The sequence below is a fragment of the Corythoichthys intestinalis genome, chromosome 14 (genome assembly GCF_030265065.1).
Source record: "Corythoichthys intestinalis isolate RoL2023-P3 chromosome 14, ASM3026506v1, whole genome shotgun sequence".
NCBI lineage: Eukaryota > Metazoa > Chordata > Actinopteri > Syngnathiformes > Syngnathidae > Corythoichthys > Corythoichthys intestinalis.
Window position 1 is genome coordinate 24,610,393 of NC_080408.1, and position 16,806 is coordinate 24,627,198.

The 16,806-nt window shown below is 37.5% G+C and overlaps 1 protein-coding gene across 5 annotated transcripts in view; it reads left to right on the forward strand.

Moving 5' to 3' along the window:
• Positions 1-16,806, forward strand: part of carmil3 (capping protein regulator and myosin 1 linker 3) — a 131,114-nt gene that overhangs the window by 30,950 nt on the left and 83,358 nt on the right. For all 5 annotated transcript variants that reach the window (XM_057856883.1, XM_057856881.1, XM_057856882.1 and 2 more), the window contains exons 4-10: positions 1,658-1,717; positions 1,804-1,925; positions 6,750-6,844; positions 9,199-9,269; positions 11,140-11,213; positions 15,570-15,645; positions 15,750-15,838. In XM_057856883.1, coding sequence (XP_057712866.1) covers positions 1,658-1,717; positions 1,804-1,925; positions 6,750-6,844; positions 9,199-9,269; positions 11,140-11,213; positions 15,570-15,645; positions 15,750-15,838 — 587 coding nt within the window. The remainder of the gene's footprint in view (positions 1-1,657; positions 1,718-1,803; positions 1,926-6,749; positions 6,845-9,198; positions 9,270-11,139; positions 11,214-15,569; positions 15,646-15,749; positions 15,839-16,806) is intronic.

A 16,806-nucleotide genomic window follows, 5' to 3' on the forward strand; every position in this document is an offset into this window, starting at 1 on the left:
TGACGCAATTAACGCACATGTCCCGCTCAGACAGTATTCTGCCTTTTGGTATGTTTTACAGCAAGGTTTTTTGTGCTGTCTAACAGTGAACTCTTGTGGTCGCTTTGCGACATGGTTTATTGCTTTCTTGCCAGTTCAATATGGCTGCACGACGTCTCGGGCTGACGCCTACGTTGTAATGTTGTGCTTATATGATCCTTGGACAAGATTTGTCCATAAGTATGGTTGTTGTAAAGAATGTACATATTATGTTAGTAAGCGAAATGTTATATTTTTTGCATGAGACGCTTTTTGTTTATGTTTAGTGAACCTGTATAGCGTGCTAAGCTAACGTTGTTGCTAATGCAATGCTTGTGTACTTTTTTTGTGTAGTTTTACTACGGTCTAAAGAGGACAATGTTTTGAGGCCATTTTATTAATAAATCAGATGAAAAAGGAAGAAGTCTGATTATTAAGGCGTCGTTCACTAGCTGTCTAGCTTTGGAAAAAGTAGACGCTTCGGAGTGAGGACAGCATAGACAGATTTAAATGACAGTAGAGTGAAATGCCCACTACAGTCCTTATGTACCGTATGTTGAATGTATATATCCATCTTGTGTCTTATCTTTCCATTCCAACAATTTATTTTACAGAATATATATATAATTTACAGAAAAATATGGCATATTTTATAGATGGTTTGAATTGCGATTAATTGCGATGAATTACGATTAATTAATTTTTAAGCTGTAATTAACTCGATTAAAAATTTTAATCGTTTGACAGCCCTACTTTAAAGTAAATATCAAATGTATAATTATTTGATCAAACATGAAGGGATCTCCCTCTTTTATGGATAGAATTTTCCTATATTCTTTTTTTTGCTTAAAAAAAATATATTGGAAAAAGAACAAGTTGTGAACTTATATATTGGATTATAACAATGTAGTCTGTTTGGATATTGTGCATCATCTGAAAAAGGTTTTGGCTGCACATGACAGAATGCTTTTATTGCCTTTTGAAAATGTTATATAATGCTTTACATGCAGGTTTTGTATATTCAGATTTAAAGGACAATGCAATGATGAAAATTCAATACCGTAATTTGCCAAAATGCTTAAAAATATTTGTCACGGTATAAAAATAAACATGTTGGATGCAGATATCATTGGCCTACTTGGGGAGAAAATACATCAAGGGTGCACATAACTATTTTGGTTTTTAAGATATGCTGTGTAGGACCATGCAATCAGTTTATATGGCACAGATCTTAAGCAGGAGTCCCCTATCTTAATTGGAGAATGGCCCGGTTTCTAGTAAATGCATTTACATAACTGACTGCCGATTCCCTTGAAGCTGCCCACTCTCTGCTAAGCAAATGTTGCTGCCTTGCAAGTTTTACCATGGGAGGGTGGTGAGCAGGGTCTCTTGCTGCAAACGCTCATGACTCAACACTACTGAAATAGATAAAGGAAGAAATCACTCCATGAAGGGATTCCATTCATGACATTAATGCAAAGGATTTGGTAAAGAATTTTCAAAATGCTTGATATGCAAATATGCAGTGGGCAACTTAAATACGATGACTTTTACCTTATTTTTGTCAGCATAATTTGCTATCATGTAGCCATTTAACTGTGCATAAGTGTTAAGGGTATGCTGTATTTGTTTTGTTCAGGTGGAGGTCACGTTCAACTTTTTAGAAATTCGTGCGATGAACACTTATCAAGAACATCAGGTAAAAAAAATTTTTTAGATAATTTTTTACCATTGCTTCTTCGTTTGAATAAATATGACAACCAATATTTTATCTATATCCTGTAGGTTATAATTGACACTGACAAGACCACTTATTCGCTGAGACTGGAGACGCAGGACCAGTTGGATGACATGGTTGGTCACATCAACTACGCTCTCTCCCGAATCTTCAACAACTCCATTTATGCGTAAGTATCAAAGACCCCTTTTTGCCTGAAGGAAAGACGTCTTCCTGTTTTTGTGCCGCGTAAGCTGAGAAGCAAAGACAAGTTGGCCGACAGTAACAGTGCTCGACAGAGCTTTGGGGTGTTGCCAGCGTTACTTTTGGCTGGATTTCCACTTCAGCAGCCAAGTGAATCCTAGCTTCTCTGTAGTTGCCATCCTACCCATTTTTGTGTCATGCTACATCCTAACAACCAACAATCATTAGGACTAATTTGGCTGGCCAATAACTGAGGAGTTGAGGCCTTAAAACAAAGCATTGATTCCTTTTTAGTACTTAGAGGGGAAGACTATGTTTTACCTCAACATCCCAAGTGGGACAGTCATAGAAGAGTGGCCATGAATGTGCATATTGTTCTAACTGTAGGGCTGACGATCACTTTCTCCTTGGAGCAAATTCACTCATGAGTAAAGTTTAAATGGTATGAACAGTTCACATCAGGATCACTAATTTGCCACATGTGTTAGTTTTATAACAACATTACAAAAGCAATGTTAACCAACCACAGATACAAGATACGAAAGCAGTACATTTTTTTTTTTGTTTTCTACAAAACAAAAATATAAAATCACCGACCTTATATACATTCAGCATTAGAAACTGTAATTAGCATACACACAGGCTTCTTACTTAAATGCAAAACAACACATAATTTACTACAAATGATCATAGCAGGGTGCGGCACGGTGGATGAGTTGTTAGCACGTCCGCCTCAAAAAATTTGCATGTTCTCCCTCTGCCTGATTTTCACTGGGAACTCCAGTTTCCTCCCACTACCCAAAAATATGCATGGTAGGCTGAACGAACACCCTAAATTCTAATTGTAAAGGTATGAGTGTGTGCGTGATTGGTTATTCGTCTCCTTGTGCCTTGCAATTGGCTGGCAACCAATTCAGGGTGTACCCCACCTACTGCCTATAGTTTACTGGGCTAGGCTCCAGGACCCCTGCGATCCAGGTGAGGATAAGCAGCACAGAAGAAGAATGAATTTGTAAAAATGCATCCTCAACAATTCAAAAAAACAATAAAAATGAATAAGAAATAAAACAATAACTAAACCTTTAGTGGCTAAAGAACAAATGACAAATGCAGTAGATTGATGCACTAATGTGCCTTATAATATGGTGTGCCTTATGTATAGGGAAAAAAACTAAAAAAAAAAAAAAAATACTTGTTGATTGATGTTGCACATTTATTTCACCTGATAGACAGAAAAATACGGTACTCATTTTGATTGAGGATCGAGCACGTCACTACAGATAGCTGCTACAACTCAATGCTCATCCCTTAACTCATTCACGCCCAGTCATTTTCACCGGAGCAAGGCCCTTCGCTCCCGGCAGTTTTACTGGATTTTGACTGATTTTGCAAGGCCCACAGAAAATACTGTTCTATTGCTATATAAACATGGAACCCTCCAAAAGAAAGATTGGACTCTCTTCTTTCAGCAGGAAAAAAAGTAAGTTCATATCATTTTCCATTCTTTAGAAATCAGCATTAGAAAATAGCTTAGTTTGAGCAATTTTCCAATTTCTGATGAGAAAACAGAGAAACTGAGCTTTTTATGAAAGCATACATTTCAAACATAACTTTGACTTTAACAGTTATATTTTGCTTTAGTTACATCCCGAACATCTGAATAATGTTTTCCTTTTACAAAATAACATAAACAACAAGACAACATAACCAACAAGAGAAATAGAGCTTTTGATAGCAAAGTAGCAATTTATTTACACATAACTAACTGAGCGATGACGCTGTTGTCGCTGCGACAGCCGGGTAAACTTTTCCTTCATCGCCGCCTGTCTCATAAAGATGGATTTTTTGGAGTCCCTGCGGGGTCTGCTCGGCGAGCAGCACGGACCCAACGGCATTGTCCGCTGCACTGGTGCTCCCGGTTGTTCTGCTCTGTCGTCCAGCGCCTGGCATCTAGGTTGTTCTCCATGCTCCACAAAAAAAAAAAAAAAAAAGTAAAAGACGTATAAATACGTCTTTGGGACACTGAAACAATTAAAAATAGAATGTATTCATACGTTTTTGGGAGAAAATGAGTTAAATGGCCCACACACAAACTGGCACTCTACAAAAGGTAGTAGAGGGATGTTAATTCAAATAGTTTCTCGAATGGCAATATTATAATTAGCAAACCATTGAAATCCTCCATATGAACAAGGCACCTAAATTTCCAATTATTTCTCAGGTGCTGGAAATCTACTCTATTTTGCCACTAAAATATGTTATTTATTAATTTCTTTATTTCTTTATCTATTTGCTCCAATATTGGGTTAAAAGAGGAAGTCATATTGCCTGAAATGCATTTTAAGACCATGGTAGAAGTCCTACCTGATGAATGTGATAGAGAATGGAGAAAGCAGCTATGGCCTAATTGCACTGCTTTATAACTTAATTGGTGTTGCTGCTTGACATTCAGTACACAATGTAGATACTAGATAGTATTACAATAACACACACTCAGTGATTGCGTGATGATTGTAGAGATATTGTAAGGATTAAGGTCACTGATGTGGTAAGGTGTTGTCTGTGATTTGTTGACAAATAGGATTAACGATGGTTTAAAACAGGGATATGGTTTTTAAAATGGGTATAATCCTATAAAAGAGTCAAAGCAAGTGTAGCACAAGAATTTAGGTTTATTAACCCGCAAATTGTTAGTCCTTTCTGCAGACTAGAGGACATAGAATTTACAAGAGAATCAAACCGATTACTTTTGTAGAATCACCGGGGAAGCAATGCAAGCTTCAAACTGCAAAACTATTTGACAGTTTAGCTTTCATTTATTCGCCAAATTAGTTAATATTTTTTTTCTTTAGTCTGTTAATTTCTTAAAGGGAACCTCAGACTTAAAGCATTGTAGGCTCTAATAAGCCACAATTGTTCTCTTTTACCAAAATATGTTATTAGAAACACATGAAATATTGCCATTGAGTTAAAAAATCTATAATATTTAGTACATGTTTTGACCTATGGAGGGCGCCATGTTTTAAGCGCGCAATGGACGTTCAGGGTGATGACGCAGATTGTCACTGTCACTCGACGAATACTACTGGGTTACTGCAATTCCCTTTATGCGGCGAGACGTCCAACACGTACGCTCATCCGTTAAAAGCGGCGAGTACTTACCATTTGTGTTTTTATTGAGTCTTTTATTACCTTTTCATTGCCTAAAAATACTTTTTGCATGTGGTTTCCCTCTCATAATTTTAAGCATTGTGTTGTTGTAGCTTTAAATCAGATTGTTGATCTGTTGACCACATTAGTCACCTAGCATATTTAAACCACCCTTATTTGTATACGTTTAAGTATTTTCTTAAGGCATCTTTAGTATGTTCTGTCTGTATGCATGTAACCAAAAATACGCTGAAAGTGCACGGTAGTACTCTGGGTGTCAAATTAGCTCCTTGTAACATGTTTCGCCGGTGTAGCACATTTTGGCAGAACACCACCCCCCCACCCCACTCTTGTCTCGTCTCATCCCGTTTTTCCTGTTCCTTTTGCTTTTGCTGCTCGTTTTGTGAAATATTGACAGTGCTGTCATGCTCATTAATGTTCCTCTCAGTTTCAAATTGAAAGGGCTGAAAAGATGACATATTTATGTCACTAGAGTCATACTCTGAAAGCCCAGCAGTGTAACCATGTGACGTCACCGCCCTGTGACGCCAACAACAATGGCGACCTACTAGTTAAACTAATTATACAAGTTGTATAAAAACGAAAACATCAAGAGGGGTTAAAATATCAAATGGTTTTAACTCATATTAACGTTTATCTTTTAAGAACTACATGTCTTTCTATCCATGGATGCCTTTAAGAAAATAATCTCACTCTAATAATATATACATATACTTTTTTTTAAACTCATTCAATGTCATTGATGGCAATAGATCGGGGGTGGGCAAACTGGTCCTCAAGGGCCGCAGTGGGTCCTGGTCTTTGTTACACCTAATCAAGCACAGGCAGTTTAACCAATGAAGTGTCCGGGGGGAAAAAAGAAGAACCTGACTGCAATCAACTGATTGCACTTGTAAGACACCAGATTGGTGAAATGGTGTTCTCTTATTGGGTTGATGTTGTGGAACAGTTTGCCCACCCCTGCAATAGATGATAAGTCCATTTGAACTGAGAGGGTTGATTGTGGTCATTCATGATCATTCACTGTAAGCCCTACCAGGAAAATGGATCAGTGTTTATCATAGCAGCCAAAAAATGTATATCGCAAGCTCTCTTTTTGGAAATTTTGTCCATTTCTTTTTTTGCAACACCTTTCAAGCTCCAGATCATTTTCTCCATTATTTTTTCTCCAGATCTCCCTGGAGATTTTCAAATGATTTCAAGTCTGGCTGGGCCACTCTTGGACATTCACAGTGTTAAAACACTTCTTTGATATCTAACTTATTATTAATGTCTGTCCATCCATGAGACATAAGCTTCCCAGCGTGTCCTGTGTTATCCCTGGGGCTTCCTTCTAGGGTAATATGTCCGTGACTTCACCATTGAGGCAGCTTTGTCAGTCATCATCAAAAACTGGTGCTTTTATAGAAAAATCCATCCAATGCTATTGTACTGCTACAGAAGAACAATTTAACTTTAACAATATGGATTTCCATTGTACGGCACAACAAGAGGACACTATGCAGCCCCAAATAGCTGTTTTTAACAGCACTCAGAGGACTTTATTGCCGGCGAAGACGCCGCTTTTGAGTGTCCAAAAGCCTTTGATGAACTGTATTACTATCTGCATATTAAAGTTTAAAACTCTTTTACCTTTCAGTCCACCCATTTGTCGAGCAGAAGGAGACATCACTGATGGAATTCACACATATTCACCAATTTCAGAGTCGTCATTAGACCCCCAGAAAACCTGTGGTGAGTATGATCTCTGATGTCATGCTCAAACATAACAATGTAAACTTAGCATTCCTCTGATTACTGGCACAGTGAACTATAAACAGTCTTGTTAAAGTTAACTGATATGCCTTTTTGTGATGTATATTCATTTTACCTTAATTTTATAATGTATCTGACTAGGAGTGTGACAAAATATCGAAATGGTAATATACCGTGATGCTTTGTATGCCAAAACGTTATCGATATGCTCCTGTCAAGAATCGAGATATCATTGTAAAAAGGTGTCAATGTTTTTTTTTTTTTTTTTTTTTAAAGGAACCATCAAGTTGCTACCAAAATCTTCCACCATAATAGTGTCTCAGTTAACTCTAAGGCTGCCATTGACGGTGCTCGCCGCCCGATCCATTTAGACCGGGAATGTTCGTTCATTCAAAACCAGAGCATTCACAGTCATTCTGTCAGATTTTTGGGCCATTTATAGGTCACTTGCTGTTCATTTTAGGGCATTTCCAGTTCATTTCCTATTGAGTTTGAGCCACTGCCTATTCATTTGGGTGATTCCCAGGTCGCTTGCTGTTCTGTAACTCAAAATAAACAGGAAGTGACCTATAAAATACCCCCAAATCAAAAGGTAGATGATCTTAAATGGCCCAAAATTACCTCGTTGCCTGGTATTGGCTGCCACTGACAGCCATAGACGTTCGATCCATTTGAAGTGGGAGGGATGGTAGCCACCCTCCCAGCTCAAATGGATTGGGCGTCTACTAGTGATAAACTCATTCCAATTCACTGCAGAAACTTGTTTTTCCTGTTTATTAGTTGTTTGTAGAAATTCCTAGAATGATTTCCTGACCAATGTATCGATAATCGTTGTATCGCCATATCGTCAGATTATCGTTATCGTGAGCTTTGTATCGCAAATTGTATCGTATCGTGAGGTACCAAGAGGTTCCCACTCCTTTATCTGACTATAAACCATATGGCCCAAATTTCTTAAAATCTATGAAAAAAATCCACATACAGTACATGCCCAACCTGATTATTAGCTGCATGCGCCATGTCTTAATATGGGATTTCTACCTAGAGAGATGTTACAAAGAAAGATTTGATTGATCAAAAATATATTTATTAACCAAATCAACACGCCGAGTTACATTCTTATTCATAAGCAGTGGGAGCCACAATTCCCACTCACTTTTCTCAGTCTGAACCCATAAACAGTTAACTTAATATAAATAGATAAATCTATACAATCTTTACAAAAAGACTAAATAAAATCCACTATACCTGGATCTCTATGCTTGCAATGGCCAAAGTCCTCTTAAAAATCTCCATGGTAGGTTATTTTGTTATTTTACAGGCTATGTGATTTACTCAGGACCAACGGCTATTAGCACTAGCAATTTTTTTGTTGCACATTATAGCTATCTGTCCTCTTCAAATCTGTCAAAACACCCACGACTAGCCTTAAAATATTCTTCTGTTATAGCATCAAGCATCGAAAGAGCCTTCTTCGGCAATAAAGTCCTCTGAGTGCTGGTTGAAAACTGCTAAGAAAAGTTACCAATGCATACTCTTGTTGTAGCAAACATGGGATATCTGTCCTTTATAACAGGGTTTTCCAACCCAGTCCTCAAGGCCCGCTGTGGGTCCTGGTTTTTGTTCCAGTTGATCCAGCACAGACAGTTGAACCAATGAGGCTTCTGCTAAAATAAGCCAAACCTGACTCAAATCAACTGATTGCACTTGTAAAACACTAGATTGGTGAAAAGGTGTCGTCATCTTGTTTGGTTGGAATGAAATCCTGCACTCACAGCAGGCCTTTGTGGAATACGTTGGAGACCCCTGCTTTAAAAGTTAAAATTGTTCTTTTGTACTGATGCATAGCATCGGGTAGAGTCTTATTCATCTAAAAAATGTTTTTGGAAAAAGTCTGATGAAATAGCTGGCAAGCTTTCTCGACAACTGAGCTGTGGTCCGACCTAGCTGGTTCTTCTGTAGTGCCAACAAATGTCGTCTCTTGACAACAAGTTGGTATTAACAGAAAAATCTTTTAAAAAGTTTTTGGAATGCTAAAACATGGTTAAGGATGCATTTGCGTGGGAACACACGAGAGGAGACTGTCATCATGAGATGCCGGTCCACGACATGAAACTAGTTTAGCTAAAATTAATCCATAAAAAAACAGTGTCATTGTAAAAGATGCAGGGTTCAAACGGAGAGGGAAAGCGGATTATAGTCCATAAATTACGGGAATCTTTATCAGCGAATGTCCCTCATTGTTTGCAACAATGCCCCATATGCTTTTTATCTTTGCTATTTTTATATTTTTCTGTGCTTGGGAATAATTTGTTTTTATCTCCATCATTTAGGAGGTTTTTCAGAGACATATGCAGCACTGTGTGACTATAATGGAATTGGTTGCAAAGAAGAAGTGCAATGGGTAAGGAAAAATTATAGGATGCATACGCTGTTATTGATGTTTTCTTTTTTTATTTTTTTGGGGGGGTGGGGGGAATACTTATCTGTTCATCTATCAACAGCATCTTATGCATCTCACAATATTTAGGCATAGGTGCGGGAGAGGCAGGGCCAGTAACGGGCAGGCACCTGCCCATTTTTTGGGGGGTGGGGGGGAATACTTATCTATTCATCTATCAACAGCATCTTATGCATCTCACAGTATTTAGGCATAGGTGCGGGAGAGGCAGGGCGAGTAACGGGCAGGCACCTGCCCAAGTTAAACCATATTTTACTTTATTTTAAGCTGAGTGTTTTTATGGTTTCAGACTGCCTTAAAGAACACGATCATGACTTGTGGTGTCTGGCTTCCCCAAATGACAGGCCTCTGCATATGAATGAAGAAGACTCAACAGGGCATGTTGATATCAGTTTGGTTAATAGATTAATTTCTGATCAGTCAAAATGTTTCTGTGTAACTTATTTTGATGCAAATACACCTATCCCATATTGGGACATGGACGCCTACGGATAATAGTTTGGTGGGTTGTATATATGTATTTGCTTCTTAAAGATTGTGCAGTTTTGGAGGTGGTGTTTATAGCTAAGTGTGCTCTATAGTGTGTAAATTACAATGGTTTGTGAGACCTCAGTATTGTTTTCATTAAGTTGGAATAGTTCATTACCCAGCAATACCTGCTCCTATTTAGCTCCTATTCAATATGTGCTCGCATGATTTTTTGAAGTTGCTCTATAGCAAATACTGTAAAATTTTAGAAATGATAAAGGATATCATTATAGATCTCACCTCTCTCCTTCTTTCTCTCTCTCTTTCGCTTGCTTTCTCAAGCATTGTTGGCAACAGCTGTAACTGGTGGAAAGGGAGAAGTAATGATTGAGGATGTTGCGCTTTCAGAAGCTTTGATGATATTCACCATGGAAGATTTGAGAGAAGCCCACAGGACAATAGGAACGTGTTAGAACTATGTTAGAGAAATACGCATATTACAGCGTTACTGAAAATAAATCTGTACCTCTGATAATTATGGGGAAACCAGAAACTAAACATGTTTTGTTATTAAATTAACTCATTCAAGTGTGTAACAATTACTTATGGGTACGTAACCACCTTGCATAACATGTGCTAAATACTTGGGCAGCACACCTGTAAAAGTCCCTGGGAAGATGTGAGCAACAATTGCCACAGTGTGCTGAAATGACCCCGACACAAGGAAATGCATATTAGAGGGGAGCTTTGTCATAGCTGACTTAAAACCTTAGATCATGTAGAATTTTTAAGGTTGCACAGCTGACTCGACAGTATGTCTATTGCCGCTTTTGGAATTTCAAAAGGTTTTAAATAAGCAGGATAGTACTCCCTGCCTTGAAGACACACTTTTTAAAGATGCAACATTTGGAAGTGCAATTTGTCTCAGATTCGATAAATTCACTGCGCATGCTAAACTAATCGTTCTGCATAATCTGCTCACAGAATGCGCAAAATACACTCCGTGGCAATTTAGCTTTATTAGATCAACTTACACAGCTGTTTGTGTGGGCAATCAAGTTCGCACTTGCTTTTGCACATGTAAATATTTAGTAATTCAGGCCCATAGTTTCTTTCACTAATTTATGCTGACACAAGTCAGAATTCCAGTAAATATTATGAAAAATCAGTTTTAGGCCTTATATAGACTTATTTGATCAGTTTGCTTACTAGAAGGAGTCCAAACCAGTTTATTATGTGCCATTAATGACAATGACATGCTACACTAAAGACTCAAGTGCTGTTTGGTTTGTTGCATTGTTGCATATTCTCATCTGCTTTCTCCTCTCTTGTGCTTTTTCTTCAGGATGTTGACACCATCTACCACTCGCAGGATAACCGAGAGTTAAACCTACTGGATTTCAGCCATCTTGACAGCAGGTGACACAATTTTAGTCTCCGTATCTAGTGATTATCCACATTTAGAATCAAGCTTTTTGAGTGTCTTTTGATGATTGATGATGAGGAAAGTTAACAATTAAGTGAATTAATAAGAGCATTTCAGTTTTGTGGTAGTTTTTCTGTTGGCCAAAATATTACAAAACAGAAGTTATTAGTTATTCTTTATTTAAAGAATAATCAGTTTTTAGATTTGTTCTATCAACACACATTAAATATGTTCTAACAAAATAAACACATACTGAACAGAACACAGAGTGCATCTTGAGGCCCAACCTAACATCTTCAAATTAAATGTTGTCACTACAAAAAAAAGATAACATACCTATTTCCTGGTTTATTTTGGAGAAACCGAAAGCATATTCTTATGAACACAGTTTAGAGATAAAAAAAGATTCAGAACGTGTTGGATGTAAAGGGGTTCTGAATGTTCTCGTTCACATTGATCAAAAAAATGCTGCTTTCAAAGAAAGAGTGGAGCTACTGTTGTTGTTGTTCAGTCTTCAGATGAAGTGTTCATTTTCTTCAGGCCAAAAACTAGTTGAGACTAATTCAGCAGTCCCTCTGGTAAACGCAGTATGTAGTGTACTCCATAGCCATTTTAGACAAAATATTTTTATACAAGTAATTTGACAGTATCCTTTGTCTGTATTTGGAAATATAAGGTACAATTACCAGTTAGGATCATAAGTAAACAATGGGTTAGTTATGTATTTGTGTGCCTTAGTTGATGGCACGTCAAACCATTGTTTGTAAAGGTGCCCGAAAATGTATGAGTAAATGACTTGCCCGTTTACACGTTTGATCCCCCCCAAAAACTTCTTTTAACTGCCTTTTCAAACAATTTGCTGGATGAGACGTGAATAAGCCAACTTTGACCTGATACTGTCTTAAGATTCTTCATTCTATTTGCAAGTGTTATTTCAGTGCAAGAAACCCATCAGCTGTCACTTCTTATCTCTCAGTACATTGTATTGTTTGTCTGAGAGGAACATCCTGGGGTCTCCCGTTGAGTGCATTAGTCTGTCATTTATCACACTGGTGGCCCGATTTCAGTTCTTTTATTCTCTTGTTCTGGGGCGATAGAGAGATAAATGATAAGATTTGAGTTCTAAACACAAGACTGGAACTGTAAATTGAGGTCTTCTGTTGTATCTTTCGTCATGCCTTGTTTTTGTGCTTGATTTTATTACTGTATTCACATTGCAAAATGAAAATTCAACCACCAAATTTAGGTTGTTAAAGCAACACATGTATCCCTGTGCATTTTCAGTTAAAATGCTTGCACAATAATATGGTCAGGCCTTATATTACTGTTAAATAACAAAGCCATTCTTCGAAGCACATTTATAATTGTATTAAATGATGAGCATTGAGCAAATACCATAAAACATTTTATTTTTACACAGGATTTCTTTTCGGAGGAAATGGTCGCACTTACTACTTTTAAAGACTTCCCTCCTCTCGTCTTTATTTTCTTTTACCCACAATACATCACCGCCCACCTTTACTTGCATTTTAGTCGAAGTTCTTAGCACTAATTGAAAGATGCTATCAGAAGCTAAGATTTTTTTATTTCCTCCTCTCTCTCTTAATAGCTATTTTTCTACAGGTTAATCATATACAATTTTGAAACTGCACAAGATTTTTTTTTAGTAATTCAAGTAAGTCAAGGCGAGGCAAATTTATTTAAATAGCACAATTCAACATATAAAGATCATAAAAATCACATTAAATCAATAGAACATAAAAACAAAGACAATCGAAACAGGAAATAAAATTATACATAGAAATCGCATCGAGATACAACACAAGAGGAATAGAAAGCAAATAGCTTGAAATATATAGACAGTTATGGATATGCTGTGCTAAGCAAAAGTGTTTTTAGCCCTGATTTAAAGGAGATAACAGTCTGAGCATACTTCAGACCTTCAGGTAACCTGTTCCAGAGGTGAGGAGCATAATAAAAACTGAAACTTTTATTAAGTTTAATCATTACCCATACTGTAAATTGATATATTTGAAACCTTTGTTTGTTAAATCTCATGATGATGATTCTGATTTATACCAATCAAAATAATCTGAAATTGTGTCTCTAAAAATGTCAATATTTGGAAAAAGTTCAATATTACAACTTAATGTGTCAGAACTAATCAGGTAAATAACTCAAAACACTAGCAAAAATTAGCTAGTATTCAATTTGTCTTACAGTCTCAGTCAGCAGGATACACAATAATGTGGAAGAGTGCTGACTTGACTGGTCCAGAAGGCGGTCAATGACACCCTTTATAGGAGGGTAACCCATAAAATGTATTCACTTAAAAAGCAAAAAATACAAAAAAAATCCTCTTTGTTCACATGTGAAAAGGTGCAACAGAGTTTAGAGGATTATCGAGCTTCACAAGGGGTGGACTGAGCCTGCACTCAGTGCATCAAGAGCGTCCACACAGAGATAAATACTAAACGTTGGCTACAAATGTCGCTACATATGTCACATTGTTTTTGTCAAACCACTCCCGAACAGTAATGTTAGAGGTGTATTACCTGGGCTAAGGAGAAAAAAAGACTTCACTGTTGCTCAATGGTGAAAATTCCTTTTCAGATGAAAATAAATTAGGCATTCCGTTCACTAATTGAGATATCAGTGTCAGTAGGACAAATGGATACGTACACTTTGCTTCAAGTTCATTGTTAAGTTTTCATTCATTTATGATTTGGGGATCAATGTCATGACGCCGATTTTATTTTCCAGCAAGACCTGGCACTTGCACACACTGCCAAGCTACCACGAGCTGGTGTAATCACTACGGTATTCTGTGGCCATTAAACTAAACTGACCTGAACTCCATAGAAAAATATGGGCTGTTGTAACGAGAAGAATTAGCAACACCAAACCTAATAATGCATCTGACCCGAAGGCAGCTATCAACGCAACCAGGGTTTCTATTCCACCTACGAAATGCTACATGTTTATTGCAACCATTCTGCATCGGAGTGAAGCAATAATTGCTGCAGGAAGCCCAACCAAGTATTCATTGCAAAGAAATTAACCTCCTTTTTCCCCCCAGAAGCCTGACATTTGTGCTTAAAATACCCGTTTTTAATTTGGTTTTATGTTATATTCTAATTTTGTGAGATGCTGAACTTTAGTGTTTTTTATTGAGCCACAATCAAAATTTAATGAGATGAAGGATTCAAATGTATATTTTAATGTGATATAATGTGACGCAGCTGTATTACACTCTGTCCCTTCCAGGAGACCTCTACCGAACATTTACAGTATATGGATATTTATTGTATTACACTAATTTTAAACAATGTTAACAAGACATACAGGTAATTACTCTCAATCAGTGTAAAATACTGATCTGCTACACTATGTGTCCTTGTTTACTTAGCAAGAACAAGCTGGACCAACAGAATGTGTAATTAAGGCATCAGAGGTCAAGTACACATCCTACTGTCAAAACATGTATTGAGAGTCTGTGTTGATGACTAAGCTTGACACCACGCATCATGTTTCACATACAGGCTCAGCTGTTATAGTCGGGGCTGCTGCATAGCCTGTAGCATGGCTCTTGCAGTCAGCAAGCAATGGGACCCCCTCTGGCTAAATCACACATTCGCTCTCCTTGTCTTTGATTCTTGATATATTTCCTTGTCTTCCCCTGGGCTCATTCTCTTTCTCTCCTCACTATGTTATTGCTTGTTTGCACTGTGATGTACAGCAGATGGTGCAAAACTGTTGGTTGGGCAATATTATTAAAACGCTTTAATGCAGGTCCTCATTCACATAAACGCACAGAATGTTAACACTCTGAGAAGGACTCACTTTGTTTGTTATATTCGCATTTTCAGAATTGCTCATAAAATATATAAAGCATTTCAAAAAATGTTTTAGGTTATCAGACTTTTTCCTATTCAAAAATCAAAAGAGAAATAGGGGTCCTGAGAAATCAGATGGTATCCTCCACCCCAGTTCAAGACTAACCCCACAAAGTCCCCATCAAACGATCTATACATTTTATTACTTTTTTCTGTGTTTTCATTCAATCACTGCACAAAACAGCAATGTAGTCTGTTTTTTTTTTTTTTAACCAGCCATCAATGTCAAAAGTTACTTTTTACATTCCTTCCGGTCTTCTCCTTTGTGTGCTAGTGATAGCAGTCATTTTTCAGACAGCAGCACAACCCAAAGTTTACTCCTTTTTTTCCAGATGACAAATTGTACAGGCAGCCGCTGTGAATCTTAGCTGCAATAATATGACTGTATTTTGACTGATGTTTTGAGGTGATTGATTTCGCCAAATTATGGATCTGATTTGTTCTCTGTTCCAGGGACCTGGCTGTTATTGTGGCATCAATTGCATACAATACTTGGTTCACCAAGCTTTACTGCAAAGACATGCGTATTGTAATTATTGTTTAAATTTTTCATATTCCTTCTTACCCTATCATATCTGATAGCAGTGTTTTAATACAGGTAATTATTAAGTTGTATATTGTATTACACTCCAGGGGTCAGAAGTGGTAGACCAAGTCCTTCATACTGTCAGCAAGTCCAACAGCTTGGAAGAACTCACTCTGGAAAATGCTGGACTAAAATCGTAAGTTTCTTCATGACATCCTCCCACTTGCCACCTGCATTAAAGGGCCTTTGTTCTGCTACTTTTCCTCTTCTTTGCACCTTCACACTTCACTGCATTTCTTCTTTTATCTTCCCACTGTTTGCCAGTTTTTTCTGTTGCTGTTTGCTTCTGTGTCTTTTATTTTCACATCCATCTACAAGGGGTTAGACAAAATAATGGAAACACCTAACATTTTGGCATCATAATCATTGAACGTGATTGTTAAAGAATGGCACGAGGAACATTCAAATGAAGTTGAGTATGTCGTGTGGCCGGCACAATCCCCAGACCCAAAGGCGTAGGTTTGCATAGGGACGGTGGGGGACATAACACCAACTTTTCAGGATGCTGAAATTATCACCACCAACTTTTAAGCAACCTTATTTGCATTATGACTCCAGTTGTATAGGTCATTTAGATTGCCTTCCAATGTGTTGTGAGGATAGAATTGAACCTGCCATTATTAAGAAAACTACAGTACTTTCATTATGTTCAGACTTACATTGACCCCTTTTCACTCGCTGAATGTGTCAGTCCATTTTTTCCCCTCACACGCACGTTTGATTGGCTCATGACTTCAACCCTCCCCACTCCCACACAACAAGTGTGTGTGTGTGTGTGGGGGGGGGGGGGGGGGGGCAAGAGATATTACAAGTTTTTTTCCGCCAGCAGCAGCCACTGAAAGAAATGTAAAAAGACGTCAATGTTGTGGAGGTGGGGAACACACCACTAATTTTGCATCTGCTACAGATCTTCATGTCAGTTTTACTCACTTAGATAGCTAGCTGAAAATAAGATTAACAGACTTATTATAAGCCAAAAGTTTTTATATTTAATCTTAAAAGAAAAACTTGTTTGTCAGAAATGTTCTTAATGCAAGAATATTGTTCAAAACACTATTTGAAAGCAATTTTTTTCTTGATTTAGGTGAAAAATGAACAACATTT